At 48.2% G+C, this 20,062-nt stretch overlaps 1 protein-coding gene across 1 annotated transcript; it reads left to right on the top strand.

Moving 5' to 3' along the window:
• The first annotated feature begins 866 nt into the window (after nucleotides 1–866).
• Nucleotides 867–17,962, top strand: Tnfrsf9 (TNF receptor superfamily member 9). Its single transcript, XM_052178248.1, has 8 exons — nucleotides 867–1,003; nucleotides 2,662–2,786; nucleotides 4,374–4,478; nucleotides 5,929–6,066; nucleotides 6,641–6,710; nucleotides 8,052–8,179; nucleotides 9,187–9,315; nucleotides 17,679–17,962. The coding sequence occupies exons 2-8, from the start codon at nucleotides 2,687–2,689 to the stop codon at nucleotides 17,777–17,779; spliced, it is 771 nt and encodes a 256-aa protein (XP_052034208.1). The 5' UTR covers nucleotides 867–1,003; nucleotides 2,662–2,686; the 3' UTR covers nucleotides 17,780–17,962.
• The last annotated feature ends 2,100 nt before the right edge of the window (nucleotides 17,963–20,062 follow it).

Here is a 20,062-nt window from a genome sequence, read left to right on the forward strand (position 1 = left end):
GTCTCGATGCATAACCCAGACAGACTTGGAACACAGGACTCGTGATCCTCCTGCTTCAGCCATCCAAGTTCTGGAATTACAGCTGTGTGTATGTCCAGGCCTTCTCACTCAGACCCTCTGCCCAGTCGGCCAGCTCCAGAGCATCTTTAGTCACGGGTCATGCGCGGTTTCCATAACAACCGCTTCCTCCTTTTCCCTCCTCCTCCCTCCCCTCTTCTTCTTCCCTCCTCATCTCCCTCCTCCACCCTCTCCTCCCTCTTTCTCTTCTTCTAGTTCTTTTTTTCCCCCACTCAACATCTTTCTAAAACTCTCTCAAGGATATCCACCTTGGTCAGTGATGTCACCCAGCGCCTGCGAGCCGCCTGCTTCCCTTCCCTCTCCCGCCCTGCAGTTTTTCTTCTCCCCAGCCTCTCTCACACACAGACATTGCAGAACATCCTGCCCTGCTGATCCTCTGCCTGGACACACAGCTAGAGCCTTCTCCTTTGCATAAGGGCATCCTAATAGTAATATTGGTGAGACTGGGGTCCCTTCCAGAGTCGGGTGGCTCTCTCCACGGCGCCAGCTCAGCGCTGGGTTTAAGAGGTCTGTCTCCCTGCTCTTATGGTTTAGGAGATGATTTGTGGCAAAAAATGCTTAGGTCGGTCTCAGTCCTTAAGTCTCCAGTATTTTAAGGACACATGAAAAGCTTTGGCATGGGTAAAAATTTGGTCACTATGCTAAGTGATCAAATTTGTTTCCTAAAGTCATCCAGGAAACGTCCTAATGGTCAACAGCTGATTCCAAGAAACCTTTCAAAGTGACATCGAGTGGGGAGCTGTGGGGATTTTGAGGGTAGCGAGGAGATGAACCACTTCACAGAGCAGCGTGGGGATTTCCCAGGAGGCCCTGCTCGGTTGAGTCACAGGTCCTGTGTTTGACCTGTGTGTGGTCCTGTGGAGCGGCAGAACCTCACTGAGCTGCTAAGGAAGCAGACCGTACTTCACCGCCCTGAGATCGCAAGGTTTGTCTGCTTGGGACTAATGGGGGACTAGAGAAGTGAGGATGGACCTGGTTCTCAGTGCAGATTTCTAGACTGTTCTTCCCTTGTAATTTATAACTTCCATCTCATAACCCACTCCATAAAGATAAAAAAATAATAAAGTTGGTCCCTCCCCCTTTTCCTTTTCCCTTTTCTTTTCCCTTTTCTTTTCCCTTTTCTTTTCCTTTTTCTTTTCCTTTTTCTTTTTCTTTTTCTTTTTCTTTTTCTTTTTCTTTTTCTGGAGACAGGATCTTGTGTAGCCCAGTCTAGTCTCAAACTCTCTAGCCAAGGATGACCCTGAATTTCTGATTCTCCTGCCTCCATCCCCTGGGTGCTTGGATTACAGATGTGAACACTGTGTCTGACTGAGTGCCAGGGCCGCATGCGTGCTAGGCAGGTGCTCTCCCCTCTGAGCTTCAGCACCAGCTGCAGTGTTTGTTTTTAATTGCCTTTGTTTGTTTGTTTTGTTTATAACCTTCAAATCTTAAAATTGGCAAGTTCAGGTCTGTGCTTAAGAAACTCTGGCAGTGAACTAACACAGGTCTTTTAAAGGGGGCCTAATTAAATGTCCAGTCAAATAGCCAGAGTGATAGCCACCGGCTCTCCTCTCATTGAGGGGACCCCTCAGATGGCACTGGCCATTAGGGGCAGCATGGCTGCCATCGGGATGCCAGCACCAATAATCTGAAAGCGCTAATGTTGCTGTTCTCACTGTCCCTGAGTTTGTGAGCAACGTGAGATTTTTGCAGACACGCGCAAAGCTGGCAGCTGCTGGCTGTTCCATAATATTCCAGTTTTTTTCTTAAAGGATTTAACAATTTTTAAATTGTATTTGCGTGTTTGTTTGCACACTTGAGTGTGGACAGCCAGAGGCACAGGATCCCCTGGAGCTGGAGTTATAGACAGTTGTGAGCCTCCCAATACGGGTGTGGGGAATCAAACCCGGGTCCTTTATGGGAGCAGTGTGTGCTTTTAAGCATTGCCCCAACATTCCAGTCTTAACTGCTCTTTAAAACACTGTGGAACCGCTTAAGTATGGTTGGCAGTGTAGACAGTTCGGGGAGGGAAACCCACCCTGCTTATAGTTTACAGGATGGCTCTTGTGAGATGGCCTCCTCTTTTTCTTTTCTTTCTTTTCTTTTCTTTTCTTTTCTTTTCTTTTCTTTTCTTTTCTTTTCTTTTCTTTTCTTTCTTTCTTTCTTTCTTTCTTTCTTTCTTTCTTTCTTTCTTTCTTTCTTTCTTTCTTTTTTAAATTTTTCGAGACAGGGTTTCTCTGTGTAGCCCTGGCTGTCCTGAAACTCACTCTGTAGAGCAGGCTAGCCTTGAACTCAGAAATCCACCCCCAAAAAAGCCTCCAAAAAACTGGCATTACAGGCATGCACCACCACTGCCCAGCTTGAGATAACGCTCTCTTAAAGACAGGGTCTCAGGTATCCTGGGTTGGTCTGCAGCTGTCTCTGCAGTTGAGGATGACCCTCCTGCTACTGTCACATGTGTGCTGGGGTTAAGCTACAGCATCCACTGCCACTCCGGGTTTCTGCACACCTGTGCGTGTTAGCAAGCACACTACCAGTCAAGCGACCGCAGCAGGCGGAGAGCAGCTCATCTGACTGAGACGCTTTTGGAATCTCCTTTGCTAGTGTCGAGTGCATGTGACACTTCGCTATGGGAAACAACTGTTACAACATGGTGGTCACCGTGCTGCTGGTGGTGGCCTCCGAGAAGGTGAGGGCGGCGCAGAACCCCTGTGACAAGTGCGAGGCTGGTAAGTGCCAGACTGGCAGGTGCCTTCTCTTCGGTTAGCCTGGTGTCTTAGTCAGGGTTTCCATTGCTGTGAAGAGACACCACGACCAAGGCACCTCTGATAAAGAACAGCAGTCAATTGGAGCTGGCTTACAGGTTCAGAGTTCATTCAGTCCATTATCATCACGGTGGGAAGCATGGAATCTTCCCACCAGGTAGACTCGGTGCTGGAGAAGGAGCTGAGGGTTCTACATCTTGATTCTGCCGGCAGCCAGGAGGGGGCTCTCTTCCACACTGGGTGGAGCTTAAGCGTTAAAAGACTTCAAAGCCCACGCCCACTGTGACACGCCTACTCTAACAAGGCCACGCCTCCTAATAGTGCTACGCCTCCTAATAGTGCTGTGCCACAGGGCCAAGCCTATTCCTGTACCACAGGCCTGGTTAGAAGACTAATTCCCTTGCAAAAGAGTGTTGAATTTAACAAAGAGGCCATGGGGACCCAGCTCGCTCACTTAAGCTTGCCACGTCAACTTGCCATCTGCGCATCGTCAGAGAGGCACTCTCACTGCTCGCTCTCTCTCTTCCCAGAGGAATTGCTCAACAGATTCAGGGTTCTTCTTCTTCTTCTTCTTCTTCTTCTTCTTCTTCTTCTTCTTCTTCTTCTTCTTCTTCTTCTTCTTCTTCTTCTTCTTCTTCTTCTTCTTCTTCTTCTTCTTCTTCTTTTTTTTTTTTTTTCGAGACAGGGTTTCTCTGTGTAGCCCTGGCTGTCCTGGAACTCACTCTGTAGTCCAGGCTGGCCTCGAACTCAGAAATCCACCTGCCTCTGCCTCCCAAGTGCTGGATTAAAGGCGTGCGCCACCAACGCCCGGCTCCTCCTCCTCCTCCTCCTCCTCCTCCTCCTCCTCCTCCTCCTCTTCTTCTTCTTCGTTCTTCTATTTCTTTTTCTTCTTCTATTTCTTCTTCCTCTTCTATTGCTTCTTCTATTTCTCCTCCTCCTCCTCCTCCTCCTCCTCCTCCTCCTTCTTCCTCTTCTTCTTCTTCTTCTTCTTCTTCTTCTTCTTCTTCTTCTTCTTCTTCTTCTTCTTCTATTTCTTCTTCTCTTCTTCTATTTCTTCTTCTATTTCTTCTTCTTTCTTCTTCTCCTCTCTCTCTCTCTCTCTCTCTCTCTCTCTCTCTCTCTCCTTTTTTAAAGATTTATTTATCTATTATATGTAAGTACGTTGTAGCTGTCTTCAGATACCCCAGAAGAGGGCATCAGATCTCATTACAGATGGTCGTGAGCCACCATGTGGTTGCTGGGAATTGAACTCGTACCTCTGGAAGAGCTGTCAGTGCTCTTAACCGCTGAGCCATCTCTCCAGATCCCTTCTCTTGATTTCTTTGTCACAATATTTTTATGTTGTTATCCCTGGCTGCTGGATTGCGTGTTTGCAAAGGGTCACCCTGCAAATGTGTGCAGTCTTAAAATGCCAGTCAGTAAACCTATCTATCACCATGATGCAGAGAGGACAGACTGAATATTTATACTGATGTCCTTGCAAATGTCACAACACTGTGAGTGCTGGTCATATGTTGTCAGACACAAACGCTGGTGACGCTTCTCGTGCAGGTACTTTCTGCAAAAAATACAATCCGGTCTGCAAGAGCTGCCCTCCAAGCACCTACTCCAGCACAGGCGGACGGCCGAACTGTGAAATCTGCAGGGTGTGTGAAGGTAGGTGAGTCTGTCTCTCTGTCTGTCTTGAAAGGAGAGCTTGCTGTTGCACAGGCTAGACTGGAACTCCTGTCTCTCAGCCTCCCAAGTCTGGAGGTTTGATTTAGAGTTAGAGACATCTTCATCTTTAAGACCGTTGGACTTTGATTCCTGTCTACTAACTGATTTTTTTTGAAAGCTCTCTGCACAACGAGGTGTAGTAAATTCCTTTCATGAAATAACAATCATTTTTTTTTTGTCATTTGTTGTTTTGTTTTGAGACTGGCTCTCATTATATAGCCCTGGCTGAACCGGAACTTATAGACCAAGCTGTCCCTGGAACTCAGAGAAATCCACCTGCCTCTACCTCTGAAGTGCTGAGATTAAAGATGTACACTGCCACGCCTGGATTTTTTTTTTAAGTCCCATGTAGCCCAGGCTATCCTTAAATACTTCATTTTCCTGTCCAAATGCTGAGATTATAGGTTTGCACCACCACACAATTTATGATAGTGGCTCTCAACCTTCCTAACACTGGGACCCTTGTGTTGTGATGACCCCAACCATAAAATTATTTTCATTGTTACTTCATGACTGTAATGTTGCTACTGTTATGGATTGTAAAGTAAACATCTGTGTTTTCCCATTGTCTTAGATGACCCCTGTGAAAGGGGCATTCAACCCTGAAAGGCGTGGCTACCCATACATCAAGAATGACTGTTTTATGAGGGGTGGGGCGGGACCCAAGGCTCTGGTACACCAGGCAAGCACGCTACCACTGAGCCGCACCACCAGCCCAAGAAAAGGTTTTAAAGAGCAAAATGTAAAAATACTGTAGTGGATATTGAAAATAAAGCAGTATGAACCAGGCATTGTGGCACACAGATTCAGCACTAGGAAACTAAAGCAGGAGGATTTTCAGTTTAGCACTAGCCTGAGCTACACAATGAGACCCTATTTCAAAACACAAAAAGAAAGTTAACAGGCAAACATGATTTCTAAAGTTATAATGTCACTAACATAAGCACAGCAATCATGGATATGTATGTACATATATGTGTATATATGTATATACGTGTATATGTGTATATATATATGTATATATGTGTATATATATATATACACATGATCTATGTGTGTATATACGATATATATGTTTATATGATGTATATGTGTATGATGTATATGCATATATATGTACACATAATCTATATGTGTATATATGATATGTGTGTATATGATGTATTTGTGTGTATATATGATGTATATGTGTATACATGTACATATGATGTATATATGTATATGTGATATGTATATGATATGTGTCTATATGTATGTATATATGTATATGTGTGTGTATATACTTATGCATATATACATATGTGCATATATACACATACATAAAACAGCAGAACAGAGATTCATTTCCTGAGTTCGGAGGTCAAGGGTAACACGGAGCTGGGCTTTGCAGGCTATTTCAGGTTCAAGAAGCCTTGCTCCGCTACCCACAACGCGGAGTGTGAATGCACGGAGGGATTCCACTGCTTGGGGTCAACGTGCACCAGGTGTGAAAAGGACTGCAGGCCCGGCCAGGAGCTAACGGAGCAGGGTAGGTTGTGCTTTCTCCACCCGGCAGGCGCCAGTCTGTGACCTGAACACCACGAGCCACCGACAGAGACCCAGAAGTGTTGCTGACAGGCGTTTTCATCCCATTCTAGTGCATTCTATTGTGTTTCCATAAATGGGGCTAATCAGAAGCTAGGACGTTTTGTTAGTCGTCAGAGCCGTGCCTCCGTCCATGTTTTAGATGAGCACAATATGATTAGACTGAACATGAGTGGCCCAGGCTTCCAGTGCAAGGATCACCAAGCAGGCGCTTCAGAGCGACCGCTGCCCTTGCGGAGGACCCAGTTCAGTTCCCAGCACCACATCAGGCAGCTCCCAAGGGCCAGTCTTGCCAGCTCTGCTCTCTTCTGTGCTCTGCGGGCGTCTGCACTCACATGTATGTGTGCGCAGACAGATACATGCACACATACATGTGAATAAAAAAAACTAAACAAATCTTCAAACTAGCCACAAGGCAGTGTGCACGGGTTGACCTAACGACCGGGGTCAGTGGCTTGTCCCAGGAAGCGTTGAGGGTTGGTAAAATGCCTTCTGCTGATTCTCAGCCTTTCTTCAAGGTTGTAAAAACTGTAGCTTGGGAACGTTTAACGACCAGAACGGTGCTGGCGTCTGTCGACCCTGGACAAAGTACGTATGCACTCTCATTTTTCCTACAACACAAAGACCCCGGGACAAACTGAAAGAGAAGGACGCTGTCACTGGAACGTAGATCTGCAGTGACAACCTCTAGGCGATGGGACCTCTGTGTGGTTACAGAACCTTGTGTGAATATGGGCATTCCCTCAGAACCCACGCTGTGTGTGTGGTAGAGGGCAGAGCCTCTGTCTCCAGCACATACGTATGTGCATGCTGTGCTGGCCCCTGGAGGGACACGGGCAGCAGACAGAGTCCAGATGTGCCCGTGGGCTGGCAAGGTTGGCACTGGGCTCTGGGGCTGGCCACTGGTCCAGGTAAGGCTTGGTGGTGCCTAGAACAGCAGGGGTCTGGGCATGGAACACATGGCTCAGAGGTTGTGAAGGCAAGCTGGCAACCGTACGGACTGGACTACTCACCCTAATGGTAAAATTCACATTTTAGATGTCCATGATCTGCTTCTGTTTGATTTCCTTAGTAGAAAGCGAGTTTTTCGTTACTTCAGTTATATATTTATAATGTTTAACAAGTATACTGGTGGGTAACAGACTGATATGTTTTTTTTAAAAGCTCTTTCAACTTAAATTGATCAGAATGTACAAGTTAGTATTTGTAAAATGGGATGTGAACAGGGATCTAAGGAAAAGGGAAAAACCCTATATGATGGTGATGATTGTGATGATGATGGTGGTGGTGGTTGTGATGATGGTGGTAGTGATGATGGCACCGATGATGGTAGTGAGGATAGTGATGATGGTGGTGGTGATGACAATGACAACTCCTGTTCACGAGCCTGTGTCCCTGGGACTTGTTCACTTGCTTTCATCCTAATCCTGGGAGCACAGGCTGCCCCTCTTTTAAACTGCTGAGCAAACCAAGGCTTAGTTAGACAGGCTATAAATCTGCCAACAGTCACTCTGAAGTGCAGACCCAGGGCTTGCGCCTGCCTTGTCTGATGTTGCTGCTTTCTGCCCTGTGTGTGCCTGGGTCACTCATAGGAGCAAAAACTTGAGGGGAAGAGTTGAGAGACAATGAGTCAAATCGCGTTGGGCCGGCCACGTTGGCTGACCTCGACTGTGAGGGGATAAGATGGAGTACTCGTGGCTTCTCAGCCTGGGGAGAGAGGAGACCTCATGGGAGGTGGGGGAGCTTTCGGTCCAGAAGCTGAGGGAGACAGGTGGAGGTCAGAGAGCCTCTTGCTACTTTCTCACATCATCTGGCCCCCGTGCTTGTGAGCCCAGGCCAGCCCACGGAGTCGCTTGGATACAAAGTTTCTCACTGTACGGCTCCCCTCGGAAATTAACCATCTGAGCTCCTTCCCTTGTCCTGTCTAAGCTGCTCTCTAGATGGAAGGTCTGTGCTTAAGAACGGGACGAAGGAGCAGGATGTGGTCTGTGGAGCCCCTGTGGTCAGCGTCTCTCCAGGGACCACCACTGCTGTGACTGCTCCGGAGGGAGAACCAGGTGAGTGTTTTGTTGCTGTTAAATAAAACTTAGTGAGCAGCTACGGTAGTTTACAACTGGAATCCCTCCACTACAGAGGCTGAGGCAGAAAGTTGGCAAGTTCCAGGATAGCCTGGGCTACCTAAAAAGGGGCTACCCCTTTCTTAACCTCTTGAAACACCTCATCCAAACAAACGCATGATGTCTATTCAGACTACATGGGAGTGTCCTTAGTGCTGCTGGGTCTCCCAGTTCTGCCCACAGCAGGCGGCTCTGACATGCCATCTTCTTTGTACTCTGTCTTGTTTCCTGGATGTTGTTAGTCAGTCAGTAATCAGTAATAGCAACCCTTGTCCCACACAGGTAATGCTCCTTTGTGAAGGCCAAGTCCACGGGACTGACAGGCCCCATGCTTTCTCAGTAGAGACAGGCTACTTAGTTTCCGTAGGCTTCTAGTAAAGCCATTACACATGAGCACACTGTAGCTGTCTCAGGCACACCAGAAGAGGGCATCCCCATTACCTATGGTGTGAGCCACCATGTGATTGCTGGAATTTGAACTCAGGACCTCTGGAAGAACAGTCAGTGCTTTCAACCACTGAGCCATCTCTCCAGCCCACATTTGGGTTCATTTCTATAGCCACTTAGGTTTAGGACTTGGGTTGTGACCCCGTTGGTAGGGCACTTGCCTCACATGCCGGAAAAGCCCTGGATTCCCTCCCCAGAACTGTATGAATTTGGGTATGGTGGTGTGTACCTGTAATCCCGACTCTGGGGGTGGAGGCAGGAGGATTGGGAGTTTGAGGTTATCCTCAGGTACATGTGGAGTTTGAAGCTAGCCCAGGATACATATGACTGTATTTCAAAAACAAAACAGAACAAACAAAAGAGAGTAAAGTCACCTAAGCTTAATGAGTTATGGGTTGGCGTGCCTGCGCACTGCCTCCCCAGAGCCCGTGCACTTCCGGGGTGAGTTCAGATCAAGCTTGTCCTAACCACTTCTGGCGTCTGTCTTCTTGCTCCTGCAGGAGAGCGCTCCTTGCAGTTCTGTGCCGTGCTCCTGGCGCTGACAGTGGCCTTGCTGCTGGCCCTAAGCTTCATCCGGTTCTCTGTGCCCACATGGATCAGAAAGAAATTCCCCCACATATTCAAGCAACGTAAGGCCAATAGAGCATGGGGGCACGGGGAGGCGGGACACATGTCTGGGAGTCTGAGGACAACCTCTCCGGAATGTGTTGTCTTCCCGTTTCAGGGACTGGATAGACCCAGGTCCTCGGGCTTGCTTGGTGACAGTGTCTTCATTCCACTATCCACACTGCAGGCTTGGATTTTGCTTTTCTAAGCGATTGGCTAGCACATGGTTGCAAAGCCTGAACAAGCTTGTTCTCACAAGGGTCTTGGCAATGCCAAGGAAGTTGTGTAGTGACAGTTTGGGTTTCCTTAAAAACAGGAATATTATGTGCTTTCATTTTAATCCCAGGTGTGGGGTGTGGGGCTGCTTCAGACTGTCCTCAGCAGATGACTGTGATTTGCCTTGTGCTCTAGCAGGGGTGTGATTTTGCCAATTGCCGATGGTTTCTGCAAGTGTGTGGTATTTGGAATTCTGAGGACTTTTTGGAGGCTATATAAATTATAGAGCCCCTCTAGAAGGGTGGAAGTCATTGGTTGCAAAGAAGAAATTAGGCAAAGATCAAACGTGCCCCAAGGAACTTGATACCCCTCGACAGCAGGGATCATCTAATGATATCATTGCCCCTCCCCCAATCCTTTTGTCTCTCTTACAAGAGTTGCTAGGGGGTTGGAAGGGAAGACTTGGCAGAAAGAAGAAGGGTGGAGGAAAAAGGACCCACAAAGAATCCAAGAGTCTGGCGACAGACACAGTTGGGGTGGTTGTGACTTGGTGCTGGGAGGTATGGCTGGAGCAAGGGCTGACGAGGCTACTCTACCCACAATGCAAAGGGTGACCGCTGGGGCAGAAATAGAGCCTGAACAGGACCTAGAGCATGCATAGGACATCAGACACATATGCCGCAGTCCCAGATAACTGGGCACATGTGAGTGTGGGCACCCAGTCAGCTTGTGCTGGTGGCATGGAAGGACCTGGAAAGAACGTTGCTCAGAAGCTGGGGGGTTGGGTGGGGGGGGGGGTGTTGCTGGCTCAGTTGTTGAAATGTTTTATAGACAAGCTAACACCCAGATCTGTGTAAGAAGCAGTGGCATGCTCCCAACACACAGCAGGCAGTGACAGGCAGGTCCCAGGGGCGTGCTAACCAGCCGCGCCTAGTTGGTGAAGTCTGAGCTAGTGAGAGACCCTGTCTCACAAAAAAAAAAAAAAAAAAAAAAAAAAGCAAACAAACAAAGGCGAGCCTCTGATCTTGAACACACATGTCAGTGCGTGCACACCGCTATACAGAGAGCACCCCCACCCCACCCCAGAGTTGCTTCTCTGGATGGTAAACAGCCTCAGCCTTGGCTCAGGTGTGCACTCAAGGAATTAGGGAGAACCGGATGGTGTGGAAGTGGGTGTAGAATGGACTGCTGTGCTTTCAGAGGCAGATTTCCCACATTCATAAGCTAAATAAGACGCTGCAAGGAATCAAGCCACTGCCTGGCACAGAGTCCGTACCCTACACAAAAGCTTTCAAGGTCTACACCCGTTGTATGCTCCATAGACGGGGCAGCCTGTGCTCCGACTTTGTGAAGGACAGGAGGAGGGCGGATAAGCCGCTCACAAGCCGATCAGAGATGAAAAGCATCCAGGCGGCAAAACTGCATCTCCAAATGAGAGCGGACAGAAGCATGGAAATTGATGAAAATATTTGAGGAGCTCAGTAGTTAAGATACTTGCTGCAAAGCCTGACGACCCGAGCTCCAGCCCTGGGTAGTAGGAGAGAACCAGCTCTCGCACTTTGTCCCCTGGCGCGCAGGCACACGCCACGCCACAGCGCATGCGCGCACAGCCTCGCACGCGCACTGTAAAAGGTTGAGGCTTCTCCAGCAGGGTAGGCGTGCTAACTGTTCGCTCGTCAGAGAATCAAGCTTTGTTTGTGTTTTTTAATCTGCGACGGGGGAGATGTGGGAATGATGTCCAAGGCAGTACGTCAAACTTCTCCAAAATGATGGGGACCCCACTGGATGCCTCTCGCTCCACTTCCCTGTGAACCCGCAGTGGTATTTTTAGCTGTCTGGTGGGCGGGGAAGAGGAGCTCGTTGTGGTTTGGATTTATGTTTCCTTGATGATGCCTGAGGTTAGCTGCCTCTTCGCCTTTTCACATTTGATTGACAGTTTGGGTTTCTTACGCTGAAAAGTCTTCCCACCATTCTTTATCTGTCCTGTCCTTATCAATGAAGGGGACACAGTGCGCGTCCCTAGCTGTAGATGTCCGTTCCTTTTCTTTGGTCTTCCTCGCTCCCTGCCGAGGCCTCTTTCCTATGGAGCCCTCTAACCACGGAAAGAATCATCACATCCCCCACCCAGAGTGCCAACAAGGCTTCTGAGAACATGTTTTCAAAGGTATTAATTAGTAATGAGTGAGCTGAATTTAATAAAAAGTTAAAAACCTTTTAATTTTTATATAATTATACATTCACAGAAAGTCACCTAGAGCAGAATAGCATCACATGGCATCCACGAGACTCTAACGTCACCACGAGGCCAGGGCACTGACGTACAGGACACACATAGCTGTGTGTCACTCTATCACTCCCATCATGTAACACAACTGAACTAGGCAGCTGGTAAAGCGGGGCATGGGGTGCGGGCTGGAGCCAGGCAGTGTGGGAGACACTGAAGCAGAAGGCTCTCGGGTTCAAGGTCACCAACTCACCTGTCCACCGCCCCGTCCGCCCTTTCTCTGGCATCCACTCATCTAGTTTCCATTTTGACTCCTAGTTGTTTAAAAAGTGTATTTGTTATTTAATTTGTTACAATTAATTTGTTAGAAAAAAAACAATTGCATGCGTTTTCTGTGTATCACATGCACGCAGATCCTCTGGTTCTGGACTTTACAGGCGGTTATGTACCCGGCCCTGTGTGGGTGCTGGGAGCTGACCTAGGGTCCTTCGCAGGAGCAGCGAGTGCTCAACTACTGAGCCGTCTCTCCGGCCCCATGATAGCTTTACTCTTACATTTTAAAAACATAAAAGCCCAAGCCAGATAAAGCCAACACTCACTCCCTTCCCCCAAATCTATGGATGCTTATGCATAAGTTTCATGAGAAGGTAAGTTTTTGTGTCTCTTAAGAGAAATGCAGTTGGAGAGTCAGATGCTTTTTTGAGTTCGATTTTTTTTTTAAAACTTGGTGTGTGTGCTGAGGTCGGAAGACCACCTGCGCGGAGGGCGATTCTCTCCTCCACTTGGCTGAGACAGTCTCTCTTGATTCCACCAGGCTGTGTAGACTGCTAGCTGGCACTCCTCTCCATGCCCCGCCCCACCCCCGTGCCCCACCCCCATGCCCCACCCCTGCCTCTGCTGCTCATCCATCTTGCCATAGGAATGCTGGCCTTACAAGATGCCACCACGGGATTTGGCTTCAAAACATTTTCATTCATTCATTCATTCATTCGTTCGTTCGTTTGGTTGGTTTTCAAGACAGGGTTTCTCTGTGTAGCCCTGGATGTCCTAGAACTTACTCTGTAAACCAGGCTGGCCTCGAACTCAGAAGTCCCCCTGCCTCTGCCTCCCAAGTGCTGGGATTAAAGGCGTGCGCCACCACTACCTGGCCAAAATATTTTCTTAATGGGGCTGGAGAGATGGTTCCTCTGGCTCAGAACACTGGCTACTCTTCCAGAGGTCCTGAGTTCAATTCCCAGCCACCACATGGTGGCTCACAGCCATCTGTAATGGGATCTCATGCCCTCTTCTGGTGTGTAGGTGTACAGGCAGATAGAACACTCACTTTTTTTAAAAAGGAAAAATAGTTTTATGTCTCTCCTTCCCCGTGTGAATATATGTGTGTGTGTGTGTGTGTGTGTTGAGTATAGATGCATGGGGGGGGGTGTAGGGAGGCACAAGTGTGTGCATGTGGGGGGTATGGATGTGTGAATGGATGTGGGGTGGTGGTGGAATGCATGGTGGGGGCGCCAGTGTTGTGGACAGTCACATGCAAGTGCATGTGTGTAGGTTAGAGAAGTCCCCTTGGGAGTAGTAGGTGCTTTCCTTCTACCACGTGGGTCGCAGGGATCAAACTCAAGCCCTGAAATTTCTGCAGCGGGTGCTTTTAGCAGAGCTACCTCACCAGCCCACATCTAAGAACCCTTCCTACATCCCGGGTCTGAAGGGTTGAGACTTTCCCCCTGTGGGAGTGTGTACGTTTTACACTTTTGCATTTGACATTTAAGGCTATAAATTAGTTAGCTATAAAGTGTCAGAAATTAAGGTCAAGACTTTTTCCTGTGTGGATTAGAGAGCTGTGCATGCCCTGTTCCATTTTCACTCAAAGAAACATTATTCTCCATACTCTGTCTACCCACCCCCATTTTTATTGGCTGTGCTCATGAGGGGGCAGAGTCCCTGATCATTGGCTGTGCTCATGAGGGGGCGGAGTCCCTGATCATTGGCTGTGCTCATGAGGGGGCGGAGTCCCTGATCATTGGCTGTGCTCATGAGGAGGTGGAGTCCCTGATCATTGGCTGTACTTGTGAGGGGGCTTGCTAGCCATCTTGCTCTGAGGATCTATCTGGTCTCCTCTCTCTACCTGCCAAGTCTGGAATTACAGCCAGGCTGCCATACTTACCTGGCCATTTTGTGGGATTCTAAGGGTCCAAATTTATGTCCTCTTGAGTAGATAGCCAGCGCCTTAGTCAGAGTGCTGTCTCCCCAGTCTTCTTAAGAATCCTTTTCTAAAGCTTTTTTATGTATATGTGCCTATGTAATTGAATGCTATGTGTATCAGAGGCAGACATCCTGGATTTGGAGATTGTGAGCTCCCTGACATGGGAGCTGGGAATTGAACTCAGGGACTCTGGAAGAGCAGTTAGTGCTCTTAACCACTGAGCCATCTGTCCAGCCCCTTGATTTTTCTTTTCTTTCTCGCTTTTTTTGTTTGTTTGTTTGGTTTTTGTTGTTGTTGTTTTTGAGACAGAGTTTCTCTGTGCAGTCCTGGCTGTCCTGGAACTCACTCTGTAGACCAGGCTGGCCTCGAACTCAGAAATCCATCTGCCTCTGCCTCCCAAGTGCTGGGATTAAAGGCATGCACCACCACCGCCTGGCTTTTTTTGGTTTTTCGAGACAGGCTTTCTCTGTGTAGCCCTGGCTGTCCTGGAACTCACTCTGTAGACCAGGCTGGTCTCGAACTCAGAAATCCACCTGCCTCTGCCTCCCAGGTGCTGGGATTACAAGCGTGCACACCTGGCCTTTTTTTTTTTTTTTTGAGACAGGGTTCTCTGTGTAGCCCTGGCTGTCCTAAGACTATGTAGACCAGGCTGGCCTTGAACTCAGAGATCTACTGGAATTAAAGGTGTGAGCCAGCAGTGCCCAGCACCCCAGTCCCAACCCTTTTTTACTTTAAACAATTGGCATGACATAGTGCCTTAGATCATGTGTTCATTATATGTAGAAGCAGTGTGCTTGTGAAACTGGCTTCTATCCTGTCTCTCTCCTTGGGATTTTCTGCATAGACCACAACGTTATTTATAAATAAGCCAACATTTCCCCTTCCGTATGGTGGGAGACACTTCCCACCTCCAGGCCTCCAGGATTCTGATAAGAGATCTGCTATTATTCCAGTGGGTTTCCATGGTGTCTCTCTCTGCTCTCAAGACGTCTCTGCTTTTTGTCTTCAGAGCTCTGACTGTGATATGGTGTGGATTCCTGGACTCCTCGGGTTTGAGGTTCAGTCAGCTTCTAGAACTTGTAGATTTCACCTTTTCCCAGATCCGAGGCAGCGGCAGGTGGTGACGAATCGGCCATTATTTCAAATGCTTTTGAAAACATTCAGCCCCATTTACCTTCCCCGGCCCTCCATGCTCCAGTGATGTCAGTTGAGGTCTCTCATCAGAGCCCTACATGTCCTTGAAGCTCCATCCATCCGTCCGTCCATCTGTGCATCCGTGGATTGGATGATGACATTTCCGGCTCCATTCTCCTCATTCCACTGTGAAGATAGTCACCTGATTTCCACATTTTCAATTATCATAATTCTTCAGTTTTAAAACAGCTACTGGCTTCCTTTCAATTCGCTCCCCAGGTCTCTCACTATGCTGTCCCTTCTGGTCTTGAACCCATGGCCTCAGGCAGCGCTCCTACCTCACCTCCCAAGTAGCTGGTACTCTAGCTGGTCACCACAGCTGGTAGCTCTCAGTCAACTTATTCCCCTTTTGTTTCTGACGTGCTCCTAGTTGCTTGTTGGATGTTTTAAGGAGCCTACGTTAGATTCTTATCTTAGCGCCTGCGACTCAGTCGTTTCTTCTCAGCTGACCTCTTCCTTGTCCCGAGGGGTGGAGCCGTCATGCTCCGAGGGGGTGGAGCCTAACTCAAACCTTCCATCTTCTCAGACTTTCCCTGAGGCCATTCCCAGGGAGTTTGGCTCTAAACTTCCTTGGAGCGGGGATTGTAAACAGATCCTTTCAGGCCTCAGATGACTTTATTCTGGCGTAGAGGACAAGGCGCACTTGGGTTCTGCTGTCCAGGTGGACTCCACTGACCTGGCACCGGGGTGCCTGGCCCTGGCCCTGGCTTTTGCTGTGATGATTCCCTGGTTGTATAACACAGCACTTCTCAACCCTCCTGACTCTGCAACCCTTTAGCACACTTCCTCATGTTGTGCTGACCCCCAACCACAGCATTATCTTCACTGCTATTCACAGCTCTTAGTTTTGCACTGTTATAAATTGTAATGTAAATATCTGTGTTTTCTGATGTTCTTAGGCAGTCCCCGTCTAATGAGAGGGTCATTCGATCCCCTGGGGGGGGGTCACAACCCAGAAGTTGAGAACCACTGGTCTAGAAGTTTCCCATCTTGCAAGGCTATCTGTCCCTGGTCCTGTACCTGGAGAGAACAGGGTTTTCCGACCCCTGTGCTGGCATCCTCTGGCTCTGGGCACTTCCTGCCCCCCCCCCCCCCCCCCCCCCCCGCGCCTCGAATTGGAGGCAGAGGGAAACCCGGGCAACTTATTGCGGTGCTGTTTCCTCGGCCCTGAGATCCTTGGCCAGTCTGCCCTCTCCTCGCTGCCTTCCAGTCACCTTGTGTTTGTTTCCTAGGCCATGTCTGGAGTTTTGGACAGTACAGAAGAGCAAATCTGGGTTATGCAAGATATTTCCTATCCATTCACATTGAGGCAGTGAGAGGCCAGTGATTGGAGGAGAGAGAGGAGGAGCTAAGAGGAATGAAGGGTGGGAGAGGAAGAGAGAGGGCTGGTCGGAGAGGAGATGTGGATATCCAGATGGCTTCAGATGTGTTTCTGGTGTTCTGAGAGGTTAGAAATGTTGGGATAAAACTTCATCATTGTAAACTGGCATTATGTAATTGGGAGTTTCCTATGCATAAACATATTTGGCTGACTATTCAAGTTTAAGAGTTATTCTTTACCGGATACTTGGAGCAGAGGTTTGGCGGCGGGGGGGGGGGGGGGGACTATAATTTAAATATTTCCCACTACCTCTGGGAACATATGGCCTCTCCTACCTGCAGTGAATACTATTTTGGCTAATCTTGGGTACAGTTACAAAAAAATATCACAGCAGCATTTCTCAGTCTTGATGTCTTTGCTTCCCTTCTTTCTCCTCCCCCCCTTTAAAATATGATCTAGGACGTAGAAGACATGGCATTGGAGTGGGGCCTTTTGTTAAGTTTAAAAGAACCAGAGCTGGAAGGGCCGCTCAGCGCTCAGCCGTAAGCGCAGATCGGACAACCCCAAGCTGCAGCCGCAGGGCCGCAGGGCCGCAGACGCTGGGGCCGCGGGCCTACACATCACTTCTTTGCTTTTATACACTGGACTAGTGAACAGCTTTAAAGTTGGTGCCACAGGATCTCACGAAAAGAAATGAAAACCTGAAACACCCTTGAGAATAGAAGAGGGTCTGCTGCCGGGAAGCCACAGCTGGGCCTGCCGCGTGGGCCGCGCTCTTGGCCAGTGTGAGCCGGGCTCAAGCTTTGGTTGCCTTGTTTCAAGCCATTGAATAAAATATAGACGATGGATTTAACAGCTGAAAGGAGGGAAGGAGGGAGAGAAAGGGGAAATCCTGGCATGTTGGGGTCGTGCCGTAATTCCAGCTCTTGGGAGGCTGATCCAGGGGGCTTATCACATGACCAAGGCCAGTTTGATCTACAGAGAGCGTTGTAAGTCAGCAAGACAGCAGAGTGAGACCGTCTTCGAACAAACCACAATAAAATAAAAATACAGTAAGATTAAAAAAAAAAAACAACCAAAACCAAGACCAACTATCTCTACAAAGCTCATGCCTGCCATCACCTGGTTTGTAAACTTGCTCACTTTAGGGTTGAGACGGTTCACAGGTGTGACTCGTGTAACAGAGGCAGCAGACTGACGTGTCTGTGACATTGTATCTGTTGTTTCCTAGCATTTAAGAAGGCCATTGGAACAGCTCAAGAGGAAGATGCCTGTAGCTGCCGATTTCCAGAGGAAGAAGAAGGAGGACCAGGAGAAGGCTACGAGCTGTGATGTGCCATCCTAGGAGATGTGCGGACCCTCAGGAAACCGAGAAGCACTAGGACCCCACCTTCCAGTGGAGCGGCACAAGCCACCCCACCACCCTGTTCTTAAACACTGTCCTAGACGATGCGTGGGCACCCACCCCATCCAAGTCCCTTCTAATGCTAATATATTTGTCTTTACTATTTTTAATTCCTTTTTAAAAAAATTTTAAATTTTATGTGTGTGAGCATTTTGCCAGCCCATTTGCACACGTGTGTGTATGTGTGTGTGTGTGTGAGAGAGAGGTGGGGGGGGGCTCCTAATGCCTGCAGAGAACAGAAGAGAAAGGGTGGAGTCATAAGAACTGGAGTTACAGATGCCTGTGAGCCTCCATGTGGGTGCTAGGGATCAAACCCGCGGCCTTCGCAAGGGCAGCCAGTGCTCTTTTTTTTGGATTTGTTTTTTTTTTTTTTTTTTTTTTTTCGAGACAGGGTTTCTCTGTGTAGCCCTGGCTGTCCTGGAACTCACTCTGTAGACCAGGCTGGCCTCGAACTCAGAAATCCACCTGCCTCTGCCTCCCAAGTGCTGGGATTAAAGGAGTGTGCCACCACTGCCAGGCTCTTGACTTTTTTTTAAAGATGTATTTATTTATTTTTATTTATCTGAGTACACTGTCGCTGTCTTCAGACACTCAGCAGAGGCCATCAGATCCCATTACAGATGGTTGTGAGCCACCATGTGGTTGCTGGGAATTGAACTCAGGACCTCTGGAAGAGCAGTCAGTGCTTTTAACCACTGATCCATCTCTCCAGCCCAGCCCTTGACATTTTTAATAGGACAGTAGAAGATCAACTTCTAGAGTCTCCTTAACAATATATATACATATATATGTGTGTGTATATGTATATGTATAAAATCTAGAAAAATGACAGTTTCAGTTGGATTTCATGGACCAATGGTCCAGCTAAAATAACTGTAAAATCGGTATGTTTGCATGTGTGTGTGCATGTGTGTGTGTGTATGCATATGTGTGTGCATGTGTGTGTGCATGTATGTGTGTATGCATGTGTGTGTGCATGTATGTGTGTATGCATGTATGTGTGCATGTGTGTGTGCATGTGTGTGTATGCATGTGTGTGTGCATGTGTGTGTGCATGTGTGTGTGCATGTGTGTGTGTATGCATGTGTGTGTGCATGTGTGTGTCAGTATGACACATGACAATAAGCCATAAGTGCAATGTGCTTCCCTAACCCATCCCCCCTTGGTTTCTCACTCACTATGACACCCTCCTCCACTGTCTGAAGAGGGAGAACCATGCATTCCTGTCTGGAAAAGGCCTGTCAGAGTTTGAGGGTGATTTTCAGAGGAGTGCCCTCTGTGTTGGCCTCATCAATAAACAGGCCACATAGGAAAGGCACAACGCACCACTGTGAGGTGGGGAACTCACCTTAGGAAGGCGGCCTTCAGACCCGCAGGCTGCCGCTTGCCTCTGCCCAGCTCCTTCCTGTACAGCTCGAGAGAGGAGAATGGTTTTACTTTTATTTACTTTGAGACAGCATCTCACTGTGTAGCCCTGGCTGGCCTGGAGCTATAGAAATCCTCCTGCTTCTGCTTCCAGAGTACTGGGATTTAAACTGTTCACCACCCCCTCACACACACACCCAAGCTGGTCTTTCTGATTTTAAAAACCACCTAAAAATATGAAAATTGGGCTCTTATGAAAGTCGAGCCTGTTTTTCAGCTTCATTCCAGAAATCTTTATCGTGTCGTGTGTCGTTATGTCCCCTGTAACTGTCGCATGTCTCATGCTTTCCGATATCCTGCTGTGCGACAGCAGCTGTGAGTGGCTTGAACCATTTAGAATCAGATCTGGAACTCCGATTGCTGTGTAGCACCAGGGTGTCCCTTCTGCAGGGACCGCCCGCTGTCACTTATGAGTCCGTCCTCCTCAGAGCTATGTCTGGGTCCCTCATCGGCTTCTCAATCGCTGTGTGGGGGCTACTGATTCTTTACTGTTGCCTGTGCAGGAGAGCCACTGGGGAGACAGCCTGAAATACAATTGCTGCGTCTACAGCAAGCAGGTGCCTTGATCAGTTATACAGTGTATTAGTTTGGGCTCTCTAGAGTCACAGAATGTATGGATAGTTTTTATATAGTTAGGGAATTTGTCGATGATTTACAGTCTATAGTCCAACTCCCCAACAATGGTCAGCAGCAGCTGTGGATGGAAGTCCAAGGATCTAGCAGTTTCTCAGTCCCACGAGGCAAGCAGGCAAGGAAGAGTGAGTAAATCTTCCTTCTTCCAATGT

This window comes from Apodemus sylvaticus, chromosome 3 (genome assembly GCF_947179515.1).
Source record: "Apodemus sylvaticus chromosome 3, mApoSyl1.1, whole genome shotgun sequence".
In the NCBI taxonomy this organism is placed as follows: domain Eukaryota; kingdom Metazoa; phylum Chordata; class Mammalia; order Rodentia; family Muridae; genus Apodemus; species Apodemus sylvaticus.